The sequence below is a fragment of the Fistularia commersonii genome, chromosome 2 (assembly GCF_037954325.1).
Source record: "Fistularia commersonii isolate RoL2024-O1a breed Wild chromosome 2, RoL_Fcom_v1.0, whole genome shotgun sequence".
Classification (NCBI taxonomy): Eukaryota; Metazoa; Chordata; class Actinopteri; order Syngnathiformes; family Fistulariidae; genus Fistularia; species Fistularia commersonii.
In genome coordinates this window covers 25,985,179-26,010,178 of record NC_141285.1, presented here as the reverse complement: position 1 = coordinate 26,010,178, position 25,000 = coordinate 25,985,179, and the positions used below count along the sequence as shown (strand labels likewise).

The 25,000-nt window shown below is 44.1% G+C and overlaps 1 protein-coding gene and 1 long non-coding RNA gene across 3 annotated transcripts in view; both read left to right on the top strand.

The window, feature by feature from the left end:
* hectd2 (HECT domain containing 2) overlaps positions 1-11,727 on the top strand; it is a 45,179-nt gene extending 33,452 nt beyond the window's left edge. For both annotated transcript variants that reach the window (XM_086174907.1, XM_086174898.1), the window contains 7 exons: positions 235-328; positions 3,244-3,318; positions 3,849-3,936; positions 4,499-4,605; positions 8,939-9,054; positions 9,278-9,421; positions 11,395-11,727. In XM_086174907.1, coding sequence (XP_086031033.1) covers positions 235-328; positions 3,244-3,318; positions 3,849-3,936; positions 4,499-4,605; positions 8,939-9,054; positions 9,278-9,421; positions 11,395-11,515 — 745 coding nt within the window. In that variant the 3' untranslated portion in view covers positions 11,516-11,727. The remainder of the gene's footprint in view (positions 1-234; positions 329-3,243; positions 3,319-3,848; positions 3,937-4,498; positions 4,606-8,938; positions 9,055-9,277; positions 9,422-11,394) is intronic.
* Positions 11,728-18,736: 7,009 nt separating this feature from the next.
* The window catches only part of LOC147236860 (uncharacterized), a 13,361-nt gene continuing 7,097 nt past the window's right edge, over positions 18,737-25,000 (top strand). The window contains exons 1-3 of the long non-coding RNA XR_015107346.1: positions 18,737-18,824; positions 18,929-19,016; positions 19,551-19,645. This is a non-coding gene — a long non-coding RNA (uncharacterized LOC147236860). The remainder of the gene's footprint in view (positions 18,825-18,928; positions 19,017-19,550; positions 19,646-25,000) is intronic.

The following is a 25,000-nucleotide window of genomic DNA, read 5'->3' as shown; positions in this document are numbered from 1 at the left end:
TGTGTGTGTGTGTGTGTGTGTCGTAACGTTTTCCAATCCAAGAGTTAATGACACCGACTCTTTCAACATGAAAGCCTCTGTTTTGTTTAAAAATCTTTATTTTCACCTACTTGTGTAATAAAAGTAGTTATTACATCATTATTACATGTAATTACACAGTTATTACCACTATTATTAGTAATCGGCAACTTGTAAGGGAAATAAAGTTAAACTATAGTTTTGACTCGTTGACAGGAAGCTCCTCACTCCTCCCACCGCGCCGTGTGACCAAAACTCCCTGGTCGGCATGGCAACCGCCACCCTGGACGACCTGCAGCAAATCATGCCGGTAAGCTGCTGCTGGTGGGTCCTGATTACCGGTAAGAACCGGTAGTTACCAGAGGTTGAGCAGCTCAGCAGGGTCCTGGAGATGCATGGAAGTTCACCCAACTGGTTCTCCTAGGCGTTGAGGACTTGGAGAAGGCTACCATGTCCCTCTGATAGGTCCGGAAGGGGTTGCTCCAGTAGTAAGAGGTACTGGACCCCCTTAGGAAGGCCATCTAGGACCACTATCAGAGCTTGGTCTGATTGCCAGCAGGAAGTCGGATGGGTCCGAAGTGAGGGTTGGACCACGCCAGGGTTGCTCTTTGACGCCGGAGAGGACTTCGAGATGCAGTCAGGGGGTCGAGGAGATCCGGTTTGATGGGCCTCAAGATCGAATCTCTGCCTTTTGGCAGACCATGTTATTGTGTTTGCCTCATTGGACCTTGATGTCCAGCTTTCGCTGGAATGGTTTCTTGTCGAGGACGAGGACTGGCACCTCCAAGTCAGAGGCTTGAAGAAGGTGGTTTCCTCCTCCAGGGCCAGGGAGTAGATCCCACCCTAAGTGGAGGACTTTCAGGTTTCTCAGGGTCTTGTTCCTGATGTAGGGAAGACTGGAGCGGAAGATCAACAGGCGTATCGGACCGCAAAATTTTCTCTGTTCCATCATGGTGACGAAAGATCTCAATTTGTTAGTGGACCAGCCCAAATGAGTTGCCTCCTCAGGGTTGTCCAGGAGTTTAGCTGAGGATCTGAGCCATCCTGGAGGGCCTCAGAGCAGAGCTGCTGCTCCTCCAGCATCCAGAGGAGCCAGATGATTTACCTCCATCTGGTCAAGTTGCCTGCTGGAGGTGAGGTATTGTAGGCATGTCCCATTTGGGATGACACCTTGAGGGACAACACCTCAGGACTCCCTCTGGAGAAGCTTTAGCAACTGAGCTTCTGCCTCCCGAGAAGAGGCAGACGATGCCTGGACAATAAACAAGTCCCCTCGGCATTCTGGGAAATCATCTAGTCATTTCCACCTCACCTTCACTTCCGCCCTTGGCCACTAGATGGAGCCAGAGACAGAGTTTAATGCCAGACGGACCCGTAGCCCTGGGGTTATATTTGGATGATGTTAACAAAGGGCTTGTTTCATTTGGGCTGGTGAATGTTGCCAGATGTTCACACACACACACACACATGAATTCGCCATAGCGCTGCTGAGTCGCGCCACTGATGGAACATGATGTACCCGTGCTGCGTTCTCTCAGAGGCCGCCCCCGCTGAACGCATGAACCAGCACCGCGGAGCCCGGCTGGCCCGTCGGCCAATCAGAACCAGACGGTTTGTAATCAACGTGTAATTATATAGTTAATTACACACACGTCGGGGTGCTAAAATCAGCTTAGCGGTTGTATAACAGCATACAAGTCCTGTGACTTGTATGCTTGTATGCTCCCATTCCACACGGATATCCATCCCCAGTTCACGCGGTACATCCCGCCGGAACGCACACTCGTACACTCGGTAGCACTTCTGGCCGGTGAAGGTTCTCACCGTAGGATCTGGCACTTGAAATATGCACAATGGCCTCGGAGAACCGGGTGAGGAACGTTCGAGAAAGGCGTGGAGCGCATCCGATGGGGCGTGAAATGGAAAAGACGTCCCTTCTTGATCGTCACTTGACGCCGTGATCTCGGGGATGGAATGTTCTGGTTGATGAGAACATTTTTGAAGATCCTAAAGATGGATCTGCGGCGTTCCGGCGTTGCACGCTGGATTACGTGGGGGAATGTCTGACAGCTTGGTTCTATCAGCATCTGTTTATGGTTCTCTAGAGGTTCTAATGAGCTACTCTAGGTTCTCTTCTCTGGCTTTACAAATGGATTTGTGCCAGGTTTCTTGCTAACATGGCCTCCACAGGGTTCTCCTACCTCTGTGGAACTCTTCAGGGGTCCATCCTGGGTCCCATTTCCTTGTGGCTACCTGGGGAACTGTGCTAATACCGACAGAATCGGTTCCTTTATGCCCGTTCACCTTGCTAGTGGTGATGCTAGAAGGTTCTAGGTTCTACCCTCAGTGTCTGTCCGGGCATGCCAGGTTCTCCTCTCTGGCTGAACAAACTGAATTAATCACAGGTTTCCTGCTAGCGTAGCCTCCACAGAGTTCGCCTCTTCTTGCGGACCACCTCAGGGGTCCATCCTGGGTCCCGTTTTGTTTCGGCTGCTTGGGAACTGTGTTAATACCAGTGAGACCGGTTCCTCTCAACGCAGAATCTGGACGAAGTGGATGTTCGTTCACCTCGCTCATGCTAACAGTGATGCTAGAAGGTTCTATGTTCTACCCTCGTAGCCAAACAGGTCCATAGGTGTCTGTTTATGGTTCTTGAGAGGTTCGAATCAGCTCCAGGGTACACCAGGTTCTCCTCCCTGGCTTAACAAACAGAATGCGTCCCAGGTTTCTTGCTAGCATGGCCTCCACAGAGTTCTCCTCACCTCAGTGGTTCCTCCTGGGTCCCGTTTTTTTTCAGCTACCTGAGGAACTGTCCTAATACCGATGAGACTGGTTCCCTTCAGTGCAGAATCTTGAAGAAATGAGTGTCCAATAGCGCTCATGCTATCGGCGCTGCTAGAAGGTTCTCCAGGGTATGCCAGGTTCTCCTCACTGGCTGAACAGAATGCGTCCCAGGTTTCTTGCTAGCATGGCCTCCACGGGGTTCTGGAGCACCTCAGGGGTCCATCCTGGGTCCACTTTTGTTTCAGCCGCCCGCGAAGAACATCCGATCTCGACGCTAATCGGTTTCTTCTGACGCAGAAGTGGATGTTCCTTCACCGCTTTCATGCTGGTGCTGCCGCCAGAAGGTTCTAGGTTCTCGCCCCTGTGGCTGAACGGGTTCGGTCCGGAGTCCAGGGATGCGATCGGGAGAAGCTGACGGTGTTTCCTCCTCCGCCTCGGCAGGAGCTGGCTCACGGTTTGGCGGAGCTGCTGAGCTACGAGGGGAACGTGGAGGAGGACTTCTACCTGACCTTCCAGGTATCTGACCAGAAGATCCAGCACCCCAAGATTTGGTCCATTAGGACTCCGCTAATTATTCCTACTTTGGATAAATTAGCATCCGGGATCAAATCCCAAATCCTGATTTCACGCGACGAAAACTACAGATTACAATTCTGAGAGTGTAATCAGATTACATTTGTAATCCTCCCTTTTTTTATTGGATTTAATTTAAATTTTCATATTTATAGATACATATTCTGAGATAGGAGAAGAAGAGCGTGTCGTTAGCCACACCGTGACAACGTTATGACCATGTTATCACTACTTTACGTAGTCTTTTTCGATAATGCAATTACAATTACAATTACATTTCCTGTCACGTTTGTTAGTTTAGAAGTTTATTAGGACAGTGTACAAATACATTAAGCACAGAGGCAGAGATGTTTGTACCAGATTATAGCTCATCGCTAATTTCCATCTGTAGTCCTGGACAATACAAATATAAAACTGTATAAAATAGACAATATATATGAAATTTATATAAAATATACGTGACTCACCTGCAGGTGTTCCAGGAGGAGATGGGCGTGGTCAGGTCCTACAACCTGAAGCCCGGAGGAGACAAGATCCCCGTGACCAGGCAGAACAGGAAGGGTGAGTGCATGTGTGCGTGCACGTGAAACATCTGGATCCAGCTGGACATCTTTTTTTTATTTTACGACAATAAACTCACTGTTAATCAAAGCAAGGCTTTATTACTATGTAATAATGCATTGTAATAAGTGTTACAGTGTAATAACACATTGTCATGCGTTATGAAAATGTCATTTTTTGGGATTTGCATTTTTTTTTGGTTCATTGATAACTCTAAGGGTTGTCCGAGTATAAATAAAAAAAAAGAAAAAAAAAAAGAACGTGTTATTACATTGTTATTACAACCCGTAAGCTCTCAAAGACGTCGGATTTTTGCCAAAATCGCCTCTTTAAGATCACGTCAGGTTGGCTCGGCGTGACGCGGCGGTGTTTCTGTTTTCCATAAACCCTCCCGGCGGCGGCGGAGCTCTGGCTCGGCCCGAAAGGCTCCCTTTGTTCTGCAGGAAAGGCCTGGAGCCCAGTTCGGAACGACCCGGCGTCCAGGTTCCGCTCGCCGCCAAACCAACCCGCCGGGGTTTGCGGAATAAAAGTTTGTGTGTGACGGATGTTCCTCCGTCCGCAGAGTACGTCCAGCTCTACGTCGACTTCCTGCTGAACAAGTCCATCTCCAAACAGTTCGCCGCCTTCTACCACGGCTTCCACAGCGTCTGCGCCTCCGACGCCCTCATGGTGAGTCCAGAGCGCCGTGGCGTCCGACCCCCCCGACCCCTGACCCCTTGTCGTCATCGCTTCTGCAACGAGATTTGTTTACGTTGCAGAAGCTCAGAAACGGCTCAGATGGCATACAAGTCCCGCCCCGTTTTGTATGCCAAAACGGGGCGGGACTTGTATGCCATCTGAGCCGTTTCCTTGACGCCACAATATGAGTACTCACTCAAGTATGCAGTTCTTCAAAAAAGTATCCGAGTACTTGAAACTTCATTAATTACAAATATGTAGTCATGTAGGATGTATAAATACCCGAAAAAGTACCCTTGTGGTGGTAAGAGGTACTGGACAGTGGTGACAAGACACACCTTGCAAAGCCATCAAATGTCCCTTGTGGCCAAATGGTGGAATTGCAAGTTCGCCATTGGTTGGTCTTTGAATAATTCATTGATTGATTGATTAATTGATTGATTGATTAATTGATTGATTGGTAACAAGAAGTTAGCTGAGGGCTAAGCCAAGTGCTTCGGAGCTCCCAGTGCTTTTCTGCTCTATTTGCACCATAATCTGTAAGATTAACCCTGATGAAAAGTAACTTTGAGGTTTGGGGGCAAAAAATTCTAAAATAAATAAATATTCATAAATATTGTGTTTAAAAAAATTTATATATAATTTTTTTTTTTTTCTGGTAAAATTCCATGATTTCATTTCGGGGCGTCCGCCAACTGAAGGAAGAAATAAAACAAACCAAAAGTGTTTCTGCTTAATTTTTAAGTGCGTCACGCCGTCTGTTATTTATTTGTTTATGTGTCGGCTGCCGGCCTCCATCAACCCCCCCCGGCAACAGTTACCAAGTGAGCGGCTGGAAATTCTGACACCAGCCAGGTTTTTTTAATGAGCTCGACTCCGAACTGGAACCGGTTTGGACATCGGGCGGCATCGCTTCCCAAGGCAAGGAGAGGTGGGAGCCGGGTTGGGATTGGAGGGCGCAAAGACTCACTTCCTGTGAGGCCGGTCTCCTCTTCCTGTGAGGAAACGCTAGTGGACTTTGAGCCCCATTTCAGGCATTTGCTAGTAGAGCCTGTGCTAGGGCGCAATGCTAGCTGGGGACGATAGCCTTGCTAATTAGGGAAAATGGGTGTGGCAAGTTGGGCAAAGTAGGCTTGGCTAGTTATGGGAATGGCTAATTTGGGGTATTGGGCATGACTAGTTGAGGACAATGGAAGTGGCTAGTCAGGGGCAGTGGGTGTGGCTAGTAGAGGATGATGGCTGTAGCTCGTTGGGAACAATGAATGTAATTGGTTGGGGACAGAGGGTGTTGCTAGTTGTGGGACTAGTTCAGGGCAACACTAGTGGCTAGCTGGGGGACAGTTGGCGTTGGTAGATGGGTTCAAAGGATGTAGCTAGTTTGGGATAGTGGGCATAGGTATACTTGGGGACATTAGTTGAGCTCGTCAGCGGCTGTGGGCGTGGTTAGTTAAAGAAAGGTGGCTATGGCTAGTTAAGGAAAATGGGCTTAGTTTCTAGGCGACAGTGAGCATGACCATTTTTGGCCGTGAGCTTGGCTAGTAGGGGTCAGTATCGGTTGCCAGTCGAGGACAATGATAGCCAAGGATTGTGGATGTGGCTAGTTGGGGCAGCTCTAGCTGGGAACATGGCTAGCTGGGAACAATGGGCTAGCTAGCCCACACAGAAAGCTCAGCGTGTTTGGTGAACAAACCCGACCTCAGTAGCTGTCAATCAAACATGTTTGACTCAATCGGGTGCTGCTAAACTTGTTCCAATAGCCAATGAAAAGGCGGGAGCGGGACGGGAAGTAGCGGCGGCGCCGGGAACTAGCAGGAACACCAAAACAAAGATGGCGGAATGAATAGGAGGCAGAGACCAAGTGGACTACAGTCCAGCGCTGATAGCCATGCTAACAGTAGCATGTTTTCTTTTCCGCCATGTTGTTTACCTTCCGAATTTTATCAGAATTGGACAGACTTGTGATGCATTCAGGTGTCTCTGGTATTTTAACCATTAGATTTACATTGAATTTTACATGATTAGACATTAATGCGATGTTATTACGCTGGTATTACATTTTTACATGTTTACGACACGTTTATTACACATTTGCGCCAAATGCGTTTTTAACGTTTGCCTTTTTGACAGGAAGTCAGATAGTGACGGTGGAGGCACAGGATGTGAGGTCACATCAGATTCAGACAGGCATCAGGAAATAAGAGGAACACACACACACACACACACCACTTCCTGTTACACAAACATATGTGTCATTCCTCGTACTTTTCTTTTCTTTTAAACTTTCCCCTTTGTTTTTTTCTTAGTCATCTCTCTTTCCGCCACTTCCTGTCAACCCTACCTCACTTCCTGTTTGTCGGCTCTTGCTTAACCTGCGTTTGTAAGACGTGTGTGTTTTTGTGCGTGCATGCGCATCTCATCAGTTTAAAACTGTTTTATTTTTATTTTATATTTATTTTTATTTTATTCTGTTTATTTTTTTGTCACTATCATTTTTTTGTTGTGTTTGTTGACATTGTTGTGTTTTTTGCATTGTTGTCAACGTGTTTTATTAGCGTTGTTGTTGCCGTGTCACCGTTTCGTTGACGTTGTTTCTGTTGACATTTTAGTTTTTGTCGCTAGTGTTTTGGTTGTGTTGTTGTCAATATCGTTGTTGTCATTATCGTACCTATAGTGTAGTGTTGTTGTAGTTGTTGTTGTTATTGTCGTTGTCCATGTTTTTGTTGTTGTCAACGTTTTTATAGTTGTCGTAAACAGTGATTTATCTGCGTTGTTGTCTTGTTGCAGTGTTTGCAATGTCACCGTTGTTGTTTTTGTTGATGTTGTCAACCTTTAAGTTGTTGTTGCTGGTGTATCGGTGTTGTCATCATTGCCGTTGTTCATGTTGCTGTCAACGTTTCGTTGTCATTCTCGTTTTGTCAACGTAGTTGTTGATTTCATTCTTAATCTCGACAATTAAGTTGTTGCCGTTAGTATATTCATGTTGTAGTTGTCTTAGTTGTCACGGTTGCTGTTGTTAGCATTGTTGTTGCTGTTATTGTCTTCGTAATTGTTGTCAATGTTGTTTTTGTCGTCAGTCATAGCGTCTTGTTGGAGTTGTTTATTTTGTTGTGTCTGTCAACAATGTTGTGGTTGTCACGGTGGTTGTTGCTGTTGCAGTTTTTGTCGTTGTTATCAACGGGTTTTATTGGAGTTGCTCTTGTCTCGTTGCTGTTTGGAGAGTCACTGTTTGGTTGCCGTTTGCTTTGTCGACATTTACTTATTGTCGTTAGTATATTGCTGGTGGTGTCTCTATCATTGTTATTGCGTTTTTGTAGTTGTCATTGTCGCTGTTGTTGCTGTTGTTTTTGTTGTCGACGTTTTTATAGTTGTCGTAAACAGTGTTTTACAGGGGTTGTTGTCATCTTGTTGCAGTGTTTGCAATGTCGCTGTTGTTGTTGTTGTTGTTGTTGTTGGCCTTTCAATTATTGTTGTTAATGTATCAGTGTTTTAGTTGGTGTTGTTGTTAGCATATTGCCGGCGGTGTTGTCGTCATGTTGTAGCGGTTGCCATTGATGCTAGCATTGTTGTTGTTCTGTTATTGTTTTTGCAGTTGTTGCTAGTGATTTGTTGTCGTTCATAGTGTTTTGCTGGAAAAATTGTAATATTTTTTTCTTTTTGTCAATTTGGTTGTTTATTTTGTCAACGTCTAAGTTACTGTGTAGTTGCTGTTGTTTTCAATGTTTTTCTTGTCGTTCATAGCGTTCGGTTGGAATGTTGTTGCCATCGTTTTTTCAGAATCAGAAAACTTTATTTGTAAGTGTATTGTTGGTGGTGTTGTCACCGTCAACACTAATCTCGCTGTTGTCGCCTCGTTGTCGTTGTTGCTTTTGTAGTTGTTGTTGTTGAATCGTTTTTGTTGATACTTTTGTTTTTATTGTCGTCCATGTTTTTTCGTTGTTGTTGTTGTCAACAACACGGTTGTCACGTTGTTCTTTTCGTTGTTTCCGTTGTCATCGTTGTTGCTCAACTCAGAAGTTTCACCCAAACACACACACATGATTGTCATTCTGATATCTATTTATTTTTGTATTCATATTTCTCCTTACAGGAAATGCAATTTTTTAAGGGTTGTTCCGTTGCCACGGCAACACCCAGACCGCCTCATCCGGCCGTAAACAAGCATCTCTTGTAGTTTCGTAGGTTTTACCCACATAAGCAGCTGGACATTTTAATCTTTGCCAGGAAATCTGATAGATTCTGATCGATTATTCCCATTCGGAGACCGTATAGGGAAAGTATTGATCGGTATTGATCGATGTATTGATCGCCCCTCCTGTACCTTCAGCTGCTGCGGCCCGAGGAGGTGGAGATGTTGGTGTGCGGCAGCCCGGACCTCGACATGAGCGCCCTGCAGAAGGCCGCTCAGTACGAGGGATACAGCAAGACTGACACCACTGTTAGGTGAGAGCACGTGCGCGCACACACGTACACACACACACACACACACACACACACGTGCACACACACACACGTAGAAACACGATCCTGCACCCACAGTGACCTGAATCATCATGGAAGGAGTGGCAAGCTTTTGGATATCAGACTCATCTTTTTTCACAAGAAGAGGTTTTACCTTATCAAAATAAGGGTGTGTGTGTGTGTGTGTGTGTGTGTGTGTGTGTAGGTCCTTCTGGGACGTGGTGCTGGCCTTCCCGCCAGACCTGCAGAAGAAGCTGCTACACTTCGCCACGGGAAGTGACCGGGTTCCCGTCGGCGGGATGGCCGACCTCAACTTCAAGATCTCCAAAATTGACGTCTCGACCGACTGGTGGGTTTTGATTGGAGGATCAGGCTCCGCCCCCCCCTTGCAGTGAGCGCTAATGCTAAAAGAATTAGCTTTCAGCGCACCTTCCAAAAAGCTACATACCTATAATTGTATAGATACAGTTTATAGTTAGCAGTAGGTAGCATGCACAGCATCATGCTAATATGTGTCAGCATAGCATCCTGCTATGTGTAGCATCCAAGTCTATAATATGCATAGCATGTTAGCACCCATCTGTAATAATAAGATGCTGGAGTTCAAAGTGTAGCATCAAGATGCTACTTTAGCCCTATCTTTGACTGTTAGCTTCCTGGGCTAGTGTGGTAATGGGGATGGAAACAGGAAAATAAATATACCCGCTTCGCAGATCTGCGTCCGGTAAACCGCCAACATCCCATAATGCAATTCTCCGTAGCGAGGGATTATCTGGTACGCAAAAATCCGTGGGATTATCAGATGTTAAAAGGTCATCTGACGTCCCCCGAATTGACCGCTAGCCATAAACTCATGAGGCCCGCTAATTACCTGGCTGTCAATTATGAACTCCGATGTGTGTGTGTGTGTGTGTGTGTGTGTGTGTGTTTGTGTGTGTGTGTGTGTCTACAGTCAAACTGTGGGTGATAAGACATAAAATGTTAAACTTCAACCTCTGAATCTGTGTCAAAAGAAAAGAACACACTGCCCTGGCACACACACACACACACACACACACACACACACACACACACACACACACACACACACACACACACACACACACTCACACACACACACACACACACTTCTAGTACAAGCCTGTTACACCCTCATTTCCCCTGAACAGTTGAATTTGAATATTCACTCCTTAAACTCAACAACAGATGCTAGATAGTAGTTGATGCTAACGTGCTTCTGCTAGCGCCGCCATGATGACTAGCAGCTAGGTGCCGCAGGCCGCTGAGCCGCAGTTTTCATCTGGGACAGTTAACACTTGTTTGTTTTGTTCTTTCTGATTTATTCGCTCTTCAAGCTAATGCTAGCCTTCATGCTAGGCTAGTCATGAGCTAGAGCCCAAGCAAACACACACAGTCCAGCTTCTTAACTTGTAAATCGTTCCTCGCACGCTCAAAGTGTGGCAAGCGTCACAAGTACACCCTTTACCATTTTCTGTTAATGCTAATATTTTTACCAGCTAGCACTGCTAATTAGCCATTTGTACACAAAAGTACGCAATGATTTGTTCAACCTGGTGATCCAACAAATTGCTCGAACAGAGATATAACGACATTCGGTGAAGGTCGGCTATTAGCATTTCAGGCTACCAGTCGCTGCGCTAGGCTAACAGTTCATGTATATGGGGGCTAAGCTTTACACTCATTGTAACTAGCTAGATGTTGCAACTGCTGTGCCAAGGTTTTCATCCATGACATTAGCCGGCTGCTGTCATACTCAGTTTTTTACTTTCTGGCTAGTTGTCCTTCAAGCTAATGCTAGCTTTAATTCTATGCTAGCCATGCGCTTGTGCCCAATCAGACAGTCTGACTTCCTAATGTGTAAATCATCCCTGCAACCCCGAAAGTGTGGTGTGAGTTAGCGTCACAAGTCAACGATGGAGTATTTTCTCAATTTGCTAGTTATTTATACTAGCTAGCACTGCCAATTAGCCATTTGTACACAAAAGTACACGTTTTATAAACTGGTGAATGAACGAACGTAGTGCGTCGTGGGTTTGAACGGGGATTTGACAACCAGTGGCGAACATCATCTGTTAGCATCTCAGGCTACAAGGGGCTAAGCTAACTAGCGGTAGCAGGTGCATTTTACCGTTGAAAGGCATGAGAACGTTAAAGAGTTCCACGTTGCGTGTTCTGGCTGTAGCACCGGGTGAAATAAAGGTTATTTGAGGGGGCGGGGTTTAAAAGAATAGAAAAATGATTTTGTTTTTATTTTTGTTTTCTACTTCCTGTCCCCCCCCCCCCCCCCGCACTCCTTGCTAGGCTACCGATCTCTCACACCTGCTTCAACCAGATCTGCCTGCCGCCGTATCGGACCAGGAAGGAACTGAAACACAAACTCACCATCGCCATCTCCAACGCCGAGGGCTTCGGCTTGGAGTGACACACACACACACACACACACACACATACACACACACACGCACACACAATGGGACGTTTACTGTGCCAGCAGGAAAATGCTAACGCTTGATATTAACCTTTTTAATGCGTAATAAAGCTCACCGAGGCCTTATAAGTCCCCTGATAATTTAGAAAGTTTGGTAACTCACTAATGTTGGATCTTATTTCCTCAAAAATAAACTGATACTGTGTAATAAGTGTGTTATAACACCTCGGCGGGGCTCTATTACCTATTAATTAACACTTGTCACGTTCAACCGCTAACAGCGCTAACGTTGCTACAAGTGACGCATCAATATGTGTGTGTTTACCAAAACAGCTGTGTATATATATATATATTTGACTTGTGAAGATGGCGAAGATGACTTTCTGCGTCCACTGTGTGGCGCTAGAGAACACACACACACACACACACACACACACACACACACACACACACACACACAGCTCTATATTATGTTGCTTCATGTATCAGGAGACGACGACACGGTGTAATTTTTTTATGTAAAGCGAAATGTATTTGCTATGTATGTTGTTGTTATTGTTGTTGTTTTTAAACTGTCGCCAGCAGATTTTTACGTTAGGATGGTTATTTTTGGCGGGAGCGGTGAAGCGTTGGGGAAAGAACTCACGATCTTTGCGCGATCATCGTTTTTATTTTTTTTATTTTTTATTTTTTGGGGTTGGAATTCTCAACTAAGTAAAAAATAAAAAAAAAAGGATGCATTTTTTTAATGAAAAAAACCTTCAGAATTTCATTGGATGATGGAAAAGTTTTTTTTTTTTTTTTTTTTTATTTTATTCATTTTTAAAATGTCCCTGAACATCAGGATAAAAAGGAAAACACGTAAAACCCCCTCCAGATATTTCCGAAATTGAACAAATATGTTTTTTTTTTAATTTAAAAAAAAAAAAAAAAAATAGAAAAAGAATTTAAATTCCCAATATTTCATCTCTCCTTTAGATTTTTGTTTTCAGTTTTATTTCATTCTACTCTATTATTTTATTGTTTCATTATATTTTCTTTCATTTTATTTTCGGCGCCGGCAGGTCCGATGCTCCTGCAAAGTTTTCGTGAGTTTATTTTCATCAACTTTCCCCGTCGTACGTTTTCAAAACAGTTCCACTTCTCTGTCATGTGTGTTTTTGCGAAAGAAGTGTTGAATCTCCGAGGTCCCGATCACCCCCGGTTGACCTCTGACCTTTATCTTTTTTTTTTTTTTTTTTTTTTTGTGGATTTCCCAGCATCTTGAGGCGTTCACTGCCTCGTGATGCAACGGGACAAGATTCCCATGTTGTTGTTATTGATGTGTTTCCCCGACATTGCGGCCAGGCCCGTTGCCGCAGCAGACACCCTCCCTGTATGTCGCAAAAAAAAAAAAAAAAAAAAAAACGCCGTTGTGACGTTCGAACCAGAGCTGTTGATTGGACAGTTCGTTTTTTTTTTTTTGTTGGTTTTGTTAGACTTCCTTCTGCCTTTTTCTCCGGAAGTCCTGTGGCGAGAGACGGAGCGGGTAAAAGAAATAAAACCTTTGCATTTTACACCCGCTGTTTAATTTTTCCAGTGGTTATTACAGTGTAATAAGTGTTATTACACTGTAATTACAGTGTAATAAGTTTTATTACAATGTAATTACAGTGTAATAACCATTATTACGCTGTTATTACAGTGTAATAAGTGTTATTACACTGAAATTACAGTGTAATAACCATTATTACGCTGTTATAAACCAGTCGGTGTTCCACTGTGCGAAATCAGCTCTGATGTGGAAAGAGGAAGATGATATTCTACAGGTTTTGGTGACGACGACGGCGGCGGTGGTTTCTGGCTCCGTGTCTCTGTGGCGAAAGAGAGCGGCGTCCCAGGGCCGAGGCGTTGCCGGGCAACGGAAGTAGGGCAGCGCGCCCCCCCCCCCCCATCTCCGAAACAAGGGGGTCTTTCTCAGCGCTGGAAAAAGAGGTCCTGTCAAACCCCCGTCAGGCCGAAGAGGGTGGAGGGGTGGAAAAAAAAAAAAAGCGACGCCACGACTTTGGCCTCCGAGCGAGAAGGAGTTTGGACGGCGGTGAGATTATGTAACGTTACGTAATGACACCCCGACGCCGTAATCTGACCCACATCTGCGGGGTCGGATTACTAGCGACACGTACCAGGGGTTTTTTTTTTTACTGCCGCTTTACCGGCTTTCAAAAGGGGAAAATTATAAAATGAGAGGAGATGAGTTTTTTTTGGGAAAGTTTTATAATTCATTTTTTGGTTTTGAGATTTTTTTTTTTTTTTTTTAAATGTATAGTTGATTGATAATTTTTAAAATTGATGGTTCTTGATAATTCATTTAAAGGGTTAATCCTAAAAACTTTTAAATTTTTTCAATTCGGATTGAATAACTTTTTAAAAAATGGGAATATTATAAGTCAGGTACGATAAAAAAAAAGTTAAATATGAATAAAGAATTCATCTTATTAAGAGTTTTTCACTTAAAATTCACTTAAAAGCTTAATCTTAAACTTTAGAAGTTTTCAATTCGGTATGAATTAAAACAAAAAGCTTTTTAAAAAATGGGGAAAATTAGTTTTTCAATAGTTTTTTTTTGGAAAGTTAAAAATTAATTTTTTGGTTTTGAGATTTTTTTTATTTTTTATTTTTGAAATGCATAGTTGATTGCTAATTTTCAAAATTGATAATTTACTTAAAAGTTTAATCTTTTAGCTTTAAATGTTTTCAATTCGGATTGAATAAAAAATAAGCTTTTAAAAAAAAAAGGGAAAATTATAAAAATCAGGTGAGATAAAAAAAGTTAAATTTAAGAGTTTTTTTTGAAAGTTTGAAAGTTCATATTATGATTTTTGAGAAGTTTTTTTTTTCAATTTTTAAAATTTATAGTTCTTTAAAATTCACTTAAAAGCTTAATCTTAAACTTTAGAAGTTTTCAATTCGGTATGAATTAAAACAAAAAGCTTTTTAAAAAATGGGGAAAATATAAAATGAAGTGAAATAAAAAGAAAAAATTTGGATAAAGAATTTATCTTACTAAAACTTTTTTTTTGAAAGTTTAATTTTTTTTATTTTAATTGGAAAATTCATTTTATGATAAGAAATATTAATGATAGTTTTTATTGGAAATAACTTATATACTTATAACTTATATATATATACATATATATATAGATAGATTTATATACATTTATATACATTTTTATAAATTATTAGATACAAATATGTAGTCCCAAGATGAGATTAAAACAAGGTTTTGATTTCAATAAATAATTTATCTTACAAAAATTGTTTTAGGTTGAAAGTGTTAAAATTAGGATTTCATTTGACTTCATTTTATGATTTAGATTTTATTTTTTATTTTTTTTGTAAAATAATAGTTCCTAGTCAAAAATTGACTTTTGATATTAATCTTTAAAACAAATTAAACACTTGTTTAATTCTGATTAGATTTAAAATATACATCAGTACGATATATAAATAAACATAAGTAGTTAGTTGTATAATTACAGCAGGACATCCCTTTTTTAAAGTTTAGTTAAAAAGGTTTAATTTGATTTAAAAATTCTAAAAAGATGTTTAATTTTTTTTTTTTTGCAGAAAATTCATTTAAGAAAATATAAATTTATTCCAGATAAGAACCTTTCAATTTTGATTGTATTTTTAAGGAATAGATTATAAAAAATAAAAAAATCAAGTCTTAGTATTAAAAAAGGATAAATAATAAAAGTTGTTTTTATCTTTAATTCTTCAGATTTTTGTGAAACTTAAAAATGTACTAAACAGATTTGGAAAAGAAAAAAAAAACTTATTTAACATATAATGACTGTGTAATTACCTGCCGCAGGCTGAACTGCTGACCCAACTGCTGAAAAGTGTGGGGTCTTATATAACCTCCAGCCCTGCTGTTGCTGGGCAGAAAAAGGAAATATTTTTTTAAAAAAGAAATCAAAAAGAAGCAAAAAAAAGAGTGAATATTTTAAGAATAATTTGAAAATTTAAAAAAAATAAACTAAATAAAAAAATGTCCCTCACAGGGATGATTCAGCGGCGAGGTATTTAAAATTTGTTCACCACCTGACAGACGTCACTGATGACAAAAACCATAGAAATCTCAGGATGTGACTCGGATCACGTACACACACACACACACACACACACACGCACACACACACACACACACACACACACACACAGAGGAAGTCAATGAGCTTTATCTCCTTCAATGTCGACACCTTGGAGCTTCTTCAAAAAGTCTTCAGTGAACATTTTGCTTTGTGTGTTTGTGTGTGTGTGTGTGTGTGTGTGTGTGTGTGTGTGTGAATGTGTGTGTGTGTGTGTGAACCCTATTCCTGTCAATGGGGGGGTCAAGGGGTCATTGGGTCGGAGCAGGATGTCAATGTCGCCCTGTGATTGGTCAGCTGTGATAGGCTCCGCCCCCACCTCCTGATTGGAGGAGAAGCTGTCCACCTAATGAACAAATGAATACACAAACAAATAAAATAGACCAAAAAACACACATAATCTACTTTCTACCTCTGGTTTGAAGGGGGGGACGTGTCGGAAACAGGAAACAATGAATTTCAAAATAAAAGTCTGGGAACTTTTATTTTGCAAATCCAGGTCCAAACGCACTTTATTGTTGTGATTCAACCGTCCTACTTTTTTCGCGTCCCAAACAAGGGGTTCTTGTGGTTTATTAAACAAACAGCGGTATGTAGGCCACGGCCGCCAACGCCACCGCCGCCACTTTGTCACTCAGTAACTCGCTAACAGTCCACCATTATCTTTTTTTTTTTTTTTTTTTTTTAAACCCGACCAGCTGCCCGTTTATTTTGAGAACCCGTCGTCGTTGCCAAGCGGCGGGACGATGACCTTGAGCGCAGGAAGAGCAGGAGGAGGAGTTTATTTGCAGGAGATGTTGTTTAATCGTGTTTAAAACCCCGCTTTTGTCGAGTTCAGTGTAATCGATTAAACTTATCGCTGCTGGCGATGGGAGGGGGAGGGAACTTATCGGCGCTTTTATATTGACATTTCAGCTCGACCCACCTGCTGCTTCCAATGTCAAAGTCTGGTTCTTGTTTGTGTTATAGTGTGTGTGTGTGTTTTGTTTTTCCAGATGTTTTTTTAAAATGTATTTATTTGCCGGCGTGAGTCGAAGCCTGCACATCTGTGGCAGAATTTTTATTATCATTATTATTGTTATTGTTATTATTATTATTCAGCCTGACGTTTTCTATCCTCCCCCCCCCAGAGTCACGGCGGCCGGCTCTATGTGTGTGTGTGTGTGTGTGTGTGTGTGTGAGTGTGTGTGTGTGTGTGTGTGGACGTATGCCGGGCAGCATCGAAAGTCCAAGTTGAAACCCTAAACCGAGTGTTTTCTGTAAACGACGTGCAAATGGCAGCAATGACAGTAATAACCCGCTTATAACATCCTGAATAAGCCTGAATAAATAATCGATAAATACATCTATAGATCATTTATTAATATCATCAATTGTTTGATGACCAAACATGTCATAGCAGTTATTATTGCTTCATAACATATGTTTTACATTATTATCATTGTTATACTATTGATAATAATAATAATAATGATAATAATAATAATAATAATAATAATGATAATAATAATAATAATAAAATCATCATCATAGTGTCATCACATTATTTACCTATTATTTTAAAAATTGTTTTTTTCTGTATTTTAATTTAATTTTTCTTGTATATTTTTGCATGTTTTTAATATAAGTCTTAATGTTTGTCATGTATAAAAGACCCTTCAATGGACTTCATCATATTTATCATTATTATTATTTTTACTGATCAAACAAAAATATTTACCACTTATCTTGCACTCTGGGGTAAAACTGTGTCATTGCATCTACTTAACAATTCAAATATTATTTCAATAATATAATTTCTTTCTCTTGTATTTATATTTGGTATGTTTTTACAGTTTTTCAATTTAATTTCTGTCTTAATATTTTTCATGTTTTCATGCAAAGAAACTTAAATGTATTATTAATACTAATATTTTTGTCATTATAAATAAAACTACTCCTCCTGATAATAATAATATTAAGGATTAAAAACATCATAAACTTTACCACTTATTATGCACACATGGGTCAATCTCTCCTCACAACTATTGTATCAGATCATGTCAAACTTCTAAAATATCAATCCATATTTACATTATGTTATATTATATTATGTTACATATATGTATATTGTTATTTTTGCATTTTTATAATTTAATTTTTCAATAATTTTCATGAAGAAATGCAAAGACCCTTGTATGTATTATCATCGTTGTTTATCATTATCGTTGTTATTGTTCTGTATGTGTGTGCATGAATGTCTGTGTGTGCGTGTGAGTGTGTGTGTGTGTGTGTGTGTGTGTGTGTGTAGTATTTCTGCTGCAGGAAGTGGGTGAATCAGCATAAGATCGGACTCATCGCCAAGGTAACCTGCACCTGGCGAACCTGGCTTGCATCACCTCAAGCAGAACAATGCATACTTTACCCTATTGTGTGTTTGTGTGTGTGTGTGTGTGTGTGTGTGTGTGCGTCACTGCACACACTCCCATATAACATTTCAAAAAACACACTTTGTGTAATTTATCAGCCCAACAATGCAACAACGGCCGCCGCGCTCCAATTGCGTAGATGAAGCTAGCCCAGCCAGCTAAGCTAGCCCAGCCAGCTAAGCTAGCCCAGCCAGCTAAGCTAGCGTGTTGCGGGTTCTCCATCCAATCCAAGAAGTAGGTCGCTGAAAATTCCACATAATAATCTGGAGTTTAACGCGCCAGAACCAGTCCGACAAGGCGGGAAGGTTATTATAACGTTGTTGAGCTTCAAGCTAGCTCGAAAACCCCGACACACACACATAATTTCCCCCTCGAGGCTAAAATCCGACTCAGATCTCTGCTGAGCCATGCTGTGCAAGGACACACACACACACACACACACACAGTGCAGTGGTGAATCGCACATGGTTGTTTCGCAGCGTTTGCAGTCGTAGAAAAAAATATACAGCGTTAAAGAAATGCAGTTATTACATGTAACGACAGCTTTATTACACAGTAGTAACTGTGTCGCGTTTAAAAACGGGGCCCGCGATAGGATATCTGACAGAAATATCTTCGGGCTGGGTTTGCAGAACACACACACACACACACTTGTGCTGTGGTCGTCTGGGCTGCAGGCGCGAAGAAGCCGTCTTTGTGTCCTCGGGAGCGGTCGGCGGTTCTGGACGCCGGCCAGAGTTTGACTCCGCAGATTCGTAGGCTAAAGTGAGCGGCTTCGACGGAGGGAAGGGGGGGGAAAAAAAGAAGGAGAAGAAGAAAAAAAAATTGGCAGCACAAGTGGGAACAGTTACACAACCTTTTTTTTTTAGCTTCGTCACTGCTCACTTCTAGGAGACGTAGGACTGCTGAGTCGAGCTGCGAGAGTGGAGGAGGGGGAAGTTGCAGAATGTACATAAGGTACTCTGGATCCAAACGCTTTATAAATTTGTAGAACCTCCCAAATGTGGGCGAGGTTGCAAACTACGTGATGCTAAGCACGTCGACAGTGGAGGAGATAGTAGCTAGTAAACATAGTAAACGGCAAAAAAGGCTACACGCTAGCAGCCATGCTAACTTGACGACATTCTCAGGCCCATTGGTGGCCAGCAGACTGTTGAGTTTTAGCATCATCTCGCCTTGCTGGGAACACCAGAGCAGGTTCTTCACAAGCAAAGGGGCACTAGGTACCTTCCCTGATGGACACCCCAAAAAAAAGGGTGGAACTTGGTCGTGGATATGAACCAGTAGATTCTTTCGGTTTGGAGGGGTTGAACTCCACCCCCGTCCTGTAAGGGGCGCTAGCAGACCCAGGAGACCACGCCCAAGGGGTTCGGTACCCTCCACTGAAAAAGGGTGCCGCAGATACGTGGTCATACCTGGTCACATGGACAGGACACAGACACATTTTTGGGGGTATCTGTTGCTAACCTGATGTTTCTCTCACCACCACAGAGGATGATGTTCAACACCTTCTTCTTCTGGTGCTACCAAAGGCGGCTAACTCCTGCTAACTCCAGGGGTCGAGTCCCTCCACTCCAAATGTCCAGGTCGGTGCAGTTTTGAGGTCTGAAAGCTAAACAGAGCTAAGCTAGGTAGACAGACAAAGGACAGATGTGGCCATAATGTAATCCGCTAGTTTAGGGTGTGCCCTGGTGATCGAGGGCTGAATCATTCAGGTGACATGTCACGTCTACAGTATCGTTATCGTTGCTTCTGCCAGCTGAAACCTGCAGTGTCTACGGCCTTGTTTTGCAAAGTCTCTTAACCATTATTGACGATTCGGTGCCAAAACACGAACAGGTGGAACCACTTAGCGCGGTGTCGGTAAAATAAACTAGCATAAGAAAACAAACAGCTCGGTCTGATCCGGGTGTGACCTGGGTTCGGCTGAAGTCTGGTGTGAAATGACGTTCACCTCAGACGCTACTTCTTTGTGCTTTTATGCGTCGAGCCAAAAAGACGCTAGTTGAATCACCGTTTCAGAACTTAGAAGTGAATAGTTATCTAATGTTTAATGAGAAAAAATAGACAAGTGAAGTGCCGACCGAGTTCAGGAGTTCAGGATCAGGAGTTGGGATGAAGAGCAGAGGCGGGAATGATGAAATTTAAGGGTTTTTTTTTTGGGCTACTGTTGAGCACCATTGGCCGGCCATTGAGCAACTATTGGGCAACCATTGAGGAGCCATGAGAGGCCATTGACCTGTCATCGTGCGGTCATTGGGCAACCATCAAGAGGCCATTGGGCAACCATTGAGAGGCCATTGGGTGCCCACTGAGTTGTTAATCAGTGGTCATTAAGTAGCCATTGAGCGGCCACCAAGCATAGGGGTCAGTGTACCTTTGTTGAGGTATGCCTGAGGTTCAAACCAGGCCTTACTCTGTCAAGTCAGTCGCTTTTTTTCCTTCATTTGGTTCCTGGTTGAGGTCCAGAACCAAGAACAATCCCCGGGAAAACTTAGTTGGAAGCGATGACCCGTTGTTAAAGTCTTAGCTAGCTGAGTTTTGGTGAAGGTTCAAGTTCTGCAGGGAAACCTGACCCGTCCACTGCGAGGACACGGTGCCAGAACATTCCTGCAGGAAGCCTAAGGAGGCGGGACTTTCACTCGCACCTTCGTCCAAACCTCCCCAGGGTGTCGGGTGTCTGGAGAACGTGCACGTGAGAGGAGGTCGAGGCTGAGGTCGAGATACCGTTGTGGACTTCCAGGGTTTTTTAATAGCACCGGTCAGTGGGACGTTCCATGATCTCCTGCCAGGGGTCACCTAGAGGTTCTCCATCTTCCTCCTGCAGTCAAGAAGTAATGGAAGACCCTAAATCATCTGTAGGTGCGAACACGAGGGTCAACCTGTTTGGACCTTTCTATTGGTGGACCCTTTGATTGACAGGCGACCCGTTAAGGTCAAACCCCGCCTCCTTCTCTGGTGTCTCTCTGACATTTTTCAACATGAATGCATGAATGGTGAGAAATTGAGTTACTCTGTAGTTAGCATTTAGCAGCTAATGAGTATTTAATAGTATGTAAGCTAGTCGAGTGCGTTAGCTGTGCATCGTTTGTGCTAGCTTGCAACAGAGCTGTGGACTCAACGGTTTCAGGAAAATGAGCTACAAAATGAGCCACAACAACGCGTCCAGTTGTGTTAACGTTGTTTTGGGGGCGGGGTTTATTACAAGCCAGGATGTCCCTCCATCTGAAAAAAAAAAACCTGACGAAAACCAACAAAAAACAGGGTCCAAAGTGGAAGCGGTCCAGGGTTCTTCCTGGGACATTCGGTGCCAGCCTGTGTTGACATTTCACCTGGCAGCTGCCGAGGTTTCGTTTTCGTGCCGTCAGCTGACCTTTCCGGCGGCGCCGTGTCCCGATTGGCTGGAACAGAACACGGTGATCCCGGCGGATTCCAACCGGAGCTTCTCCGGCTTTAAATGCTGCCAAGAACGTCCGAGTCGATGTCCATACTGGCCAATCACAGCTGTCTGATGTGCAGGGGGCGGGGCTTAACCTGAACCACCTGTCAATCACAGGCTCCACGAATAGAAACATCCAACTGTTCACCCTCTCAATGAAGGTGCCAGGTGTTTTCTAGATTTCTGGGGTTTTATTTGAAGGTTCTTGCAGGGGTCCTTCCTGACCAATAGGGGGAAGACACTGAGGTCACATGACAGGATGTCAGGAACTTCCTGCACCCCTATTAATCATGTAAAACAGAAACAGGAAATCAGGCGCGAGGCATTTACTTCCCCCTCGCCTTTACCTCAGACAACCTCTGGGTTTAAAATACACACACACACACACACACACACACACACACATATATGGCGTCCTCGTCTGGGGACGATGTGTTTATCCTATCGAAGAGGAGGAAGGGGTGTGTATCTGTTTCCGTCGAAACAGGTTTTTTTGTCGGAGGCCGTCTGATTGATCGGGTTGAAAGTGGAAACATAGCAGGGGGGGGCAGGCCTTCTGTTGTGTGTGTGGGTGTGTGTGTGTGTGTGTGTGTGCGCGAGAGAGAGACCCGCCAGCCCCTGATTGGCCGGTTGCCCTGGGTGATAATCGAGGCCCGAATCAGGCCTCATTATTCCCCTACAGAGGGTAAACAAGCTGAAAAAGAGCTTCTGAAAGCCCCGCCCCCTTTGGTGTTTGACCTTTGACCCCTGACGGCGCGATTGGTTTTCACACGCTCCACACGTAACTCCCGCGGAATTGCTAACAGCGTGGCACCGCTAAGGGCATGCTGTTGCTAACAGTGCGGCTAGAGGTGGGGCTAAAATCATAGCAGCATGGCTAGCAGCGCGGCTAACAGTACAGCTAACTGTGCGAGTGATGGGGTGGAGGGGTAAACAAACTGACAACTCATTCCTAAGAGCAGGACATTGCTCGCTGCGCGGCTAACAGTATGGTGTCAATAACAGTTTTTCTAGCAGCGCGGCTAACAATGATGCTAACAAACTTAACTGCCAACTCTATGTGTGACTCAAGAGACAAGTGAAGGGGGGGAAGTAGCATCATGCCGCTAAGAGCACAGTGCCGCTTAGCACGGCGAACAGAGGGACTAACATCACTGCTTACAGCATGATTAACAGCGCAGCTATCAGCGAGGCTAACAAGCTCAACCGCTAACATTACATGTGTGACTTCAGAGGCAAGTTAAGGGGCGGAGGGGTAAACAAAGTAGCATCGTGTCGCTAAGAGCACAGTGTCGCTAAGCGCAGCTAGCAGAGTGACTAACAGCGCAGCTAACAGCATGGCTAACCGCTACATGTGTGAATCTGGAGACGAGCGATAGCCAGTTTGAATGTCACCAAAAGTTAGTTTGCGCTTGTGTGTGTGGAGTCTTGGGGGCCAAGAGGTGAATACTCGCGTCAGAGATGTGGCGCCGGCCCCTTATTGGCCGGTTGCCACGGAAACGGGCCTCATTATCCCCCCACGGAGGGGTAAATAAACCGCGCGGCGTTAGCGAGAGCCGACCATTAGCGTCGGCTAACTTCACGCATGTGAGGAGGAGTGGATTGTCGATAGCCATCCAAAGTTAGTTAGCATCTGTGTGTGTGTGTGTGTATGATTGTGTGTGTGAGTGTGTTATTGTGCAGGAATGTATTATTAATGCTTGTTATGAGAGGATGCCCTCCCTCCGCCGGTCGATCTCACGTGGATGCTCCCTCGTCACATTGCGACCAGACCCCATTAGCGGCGAGCACTCAGACACGAATGCCCTCCTCGGGGGGGCGAAAAGGGGGCGGGTGATGGGATTTTTCTTTTTCCAGCCATTGATGCGCTGCAGTCGGGGGCATTCAAACATCCGCTCTTTGTTTCGTCGACGGGGTTCGTCCCAGTTCGCCGTCTGGGTCAGTCGCTGTTTGAAAATCGCTAGCGGGCACAGAAAAAAACTACAAACATGGCGTCCGATTTTAAGAACCCCTTGGTTTACGACTTATAATGCCGGCGCTCTTTCGTAGAAAACGCGGGTCTCTTTCTTTTTCCGACTCTGCAAGCAAAGGCCGGAGAGCGGAGCAATGCATCATGGGAAACAGGAAGTAAACAAACATGGAATTCCGTGCTTCTCTTTATCTTCTCCTCTTCTTCTCTGGTGTTGATTGACAATCCAGACTTTTTCTTTTTTTCCTGAATATCCGCGGCGTTCAGGATTTCCCACCTCCTACCCGCCGCTGACGAGGGCGGTCGCCGTGGCAACAGACAGAATGAACCTGCCCTCCCCCCTCCTTGCCCTCTCAGTCTGGCCCTGGAGTGTTTCCAGGCCAAATGAGGAAGATCTTCCCACACTGTTGGAAGTGCACGTTCGCCCCAGAGGCCCGTCCAAGAATCAGCTCGGGGGGGTGGGGGGACATGCTTGCTAGCTAGCAGCTAACAGAAGTCACAAGAGTGGCTTGAAACCACAGCGGTATCTCCATAAATACACCGCCTTCAATACAGTTAGTATGTTAGCGCAATGCTAACAGACTGCAGAGGGTCCTCGCTAAAGCTACCTCAGCCAATTTGTGGCTCCAACAAGTCTAGGACGTAGCTTGAAACCACAAATACACCATCTTTGACACAGTTAGCATGTTAGCACAATGCTAACAGACAGTGGGTGGCGGAGGGGGTCCTACAGGTGACAGAAAGCCTCCGTAGATGATTAGCAGCTCCTACGAGGGCATAGCTTTACAGTAGCCACAGTGGCATATCCACAAACATACTGCCTTCAACACATTTAGCATGTTAGCAAGATGCTAACAGATGGCTGGAGGCGGGAAGGGTCCTACCAGCGTGCTGAAGCTGCTGCAGCCGATTAGCAGTAGCTTGAAACCACAGCAACACCTTCACAAATACAGGGCCTTCGACACAGTAAGAATGTTAGCGCAATGCTAAAAGACTGCAGGGGGTCCTACCTACGAGCTGAATCTACCTTAGCCAATTAGCAGCTCCTAGAAGTCAAGGGCATAGCTTTAAACCAGTGACATCACCACAAATACATGGCCTTCAACACAGTTAGCATGTTAGCACCATGCTAACAGACTGCAGGGGTCCTACCAAGGAGCTAAAGCTACCTCGGCCAATTAGCAGCTCCTAGAAGTTGAAGGCGTAGCTTAAAACCACAGTGACATCTCCACAAATACACTGCCTTCAACACAGTTAGCATGTTGGCACGATGCTAACAGACGGTTGGGGGGGGGGGCTTACAGGCAAGCTGAATGCTAAAGGTCCTGATTCTATTCTGGGCTAAGCGACAACAGCAGCAAGATAAACGGCAAAGCCTCGGCTGGCGCGGCGCCCTCACACGGTCGGGATATCACCCCCCCGACGTCAGGCGATCACGCTCTGACGTCGTAAACGCGGCGTTGCGGCGCTTCGTGTTACGCGGACACGCTAGCAGCAGCTGCCGCTTACAACCGTATGCTGTTCTGATGCTAC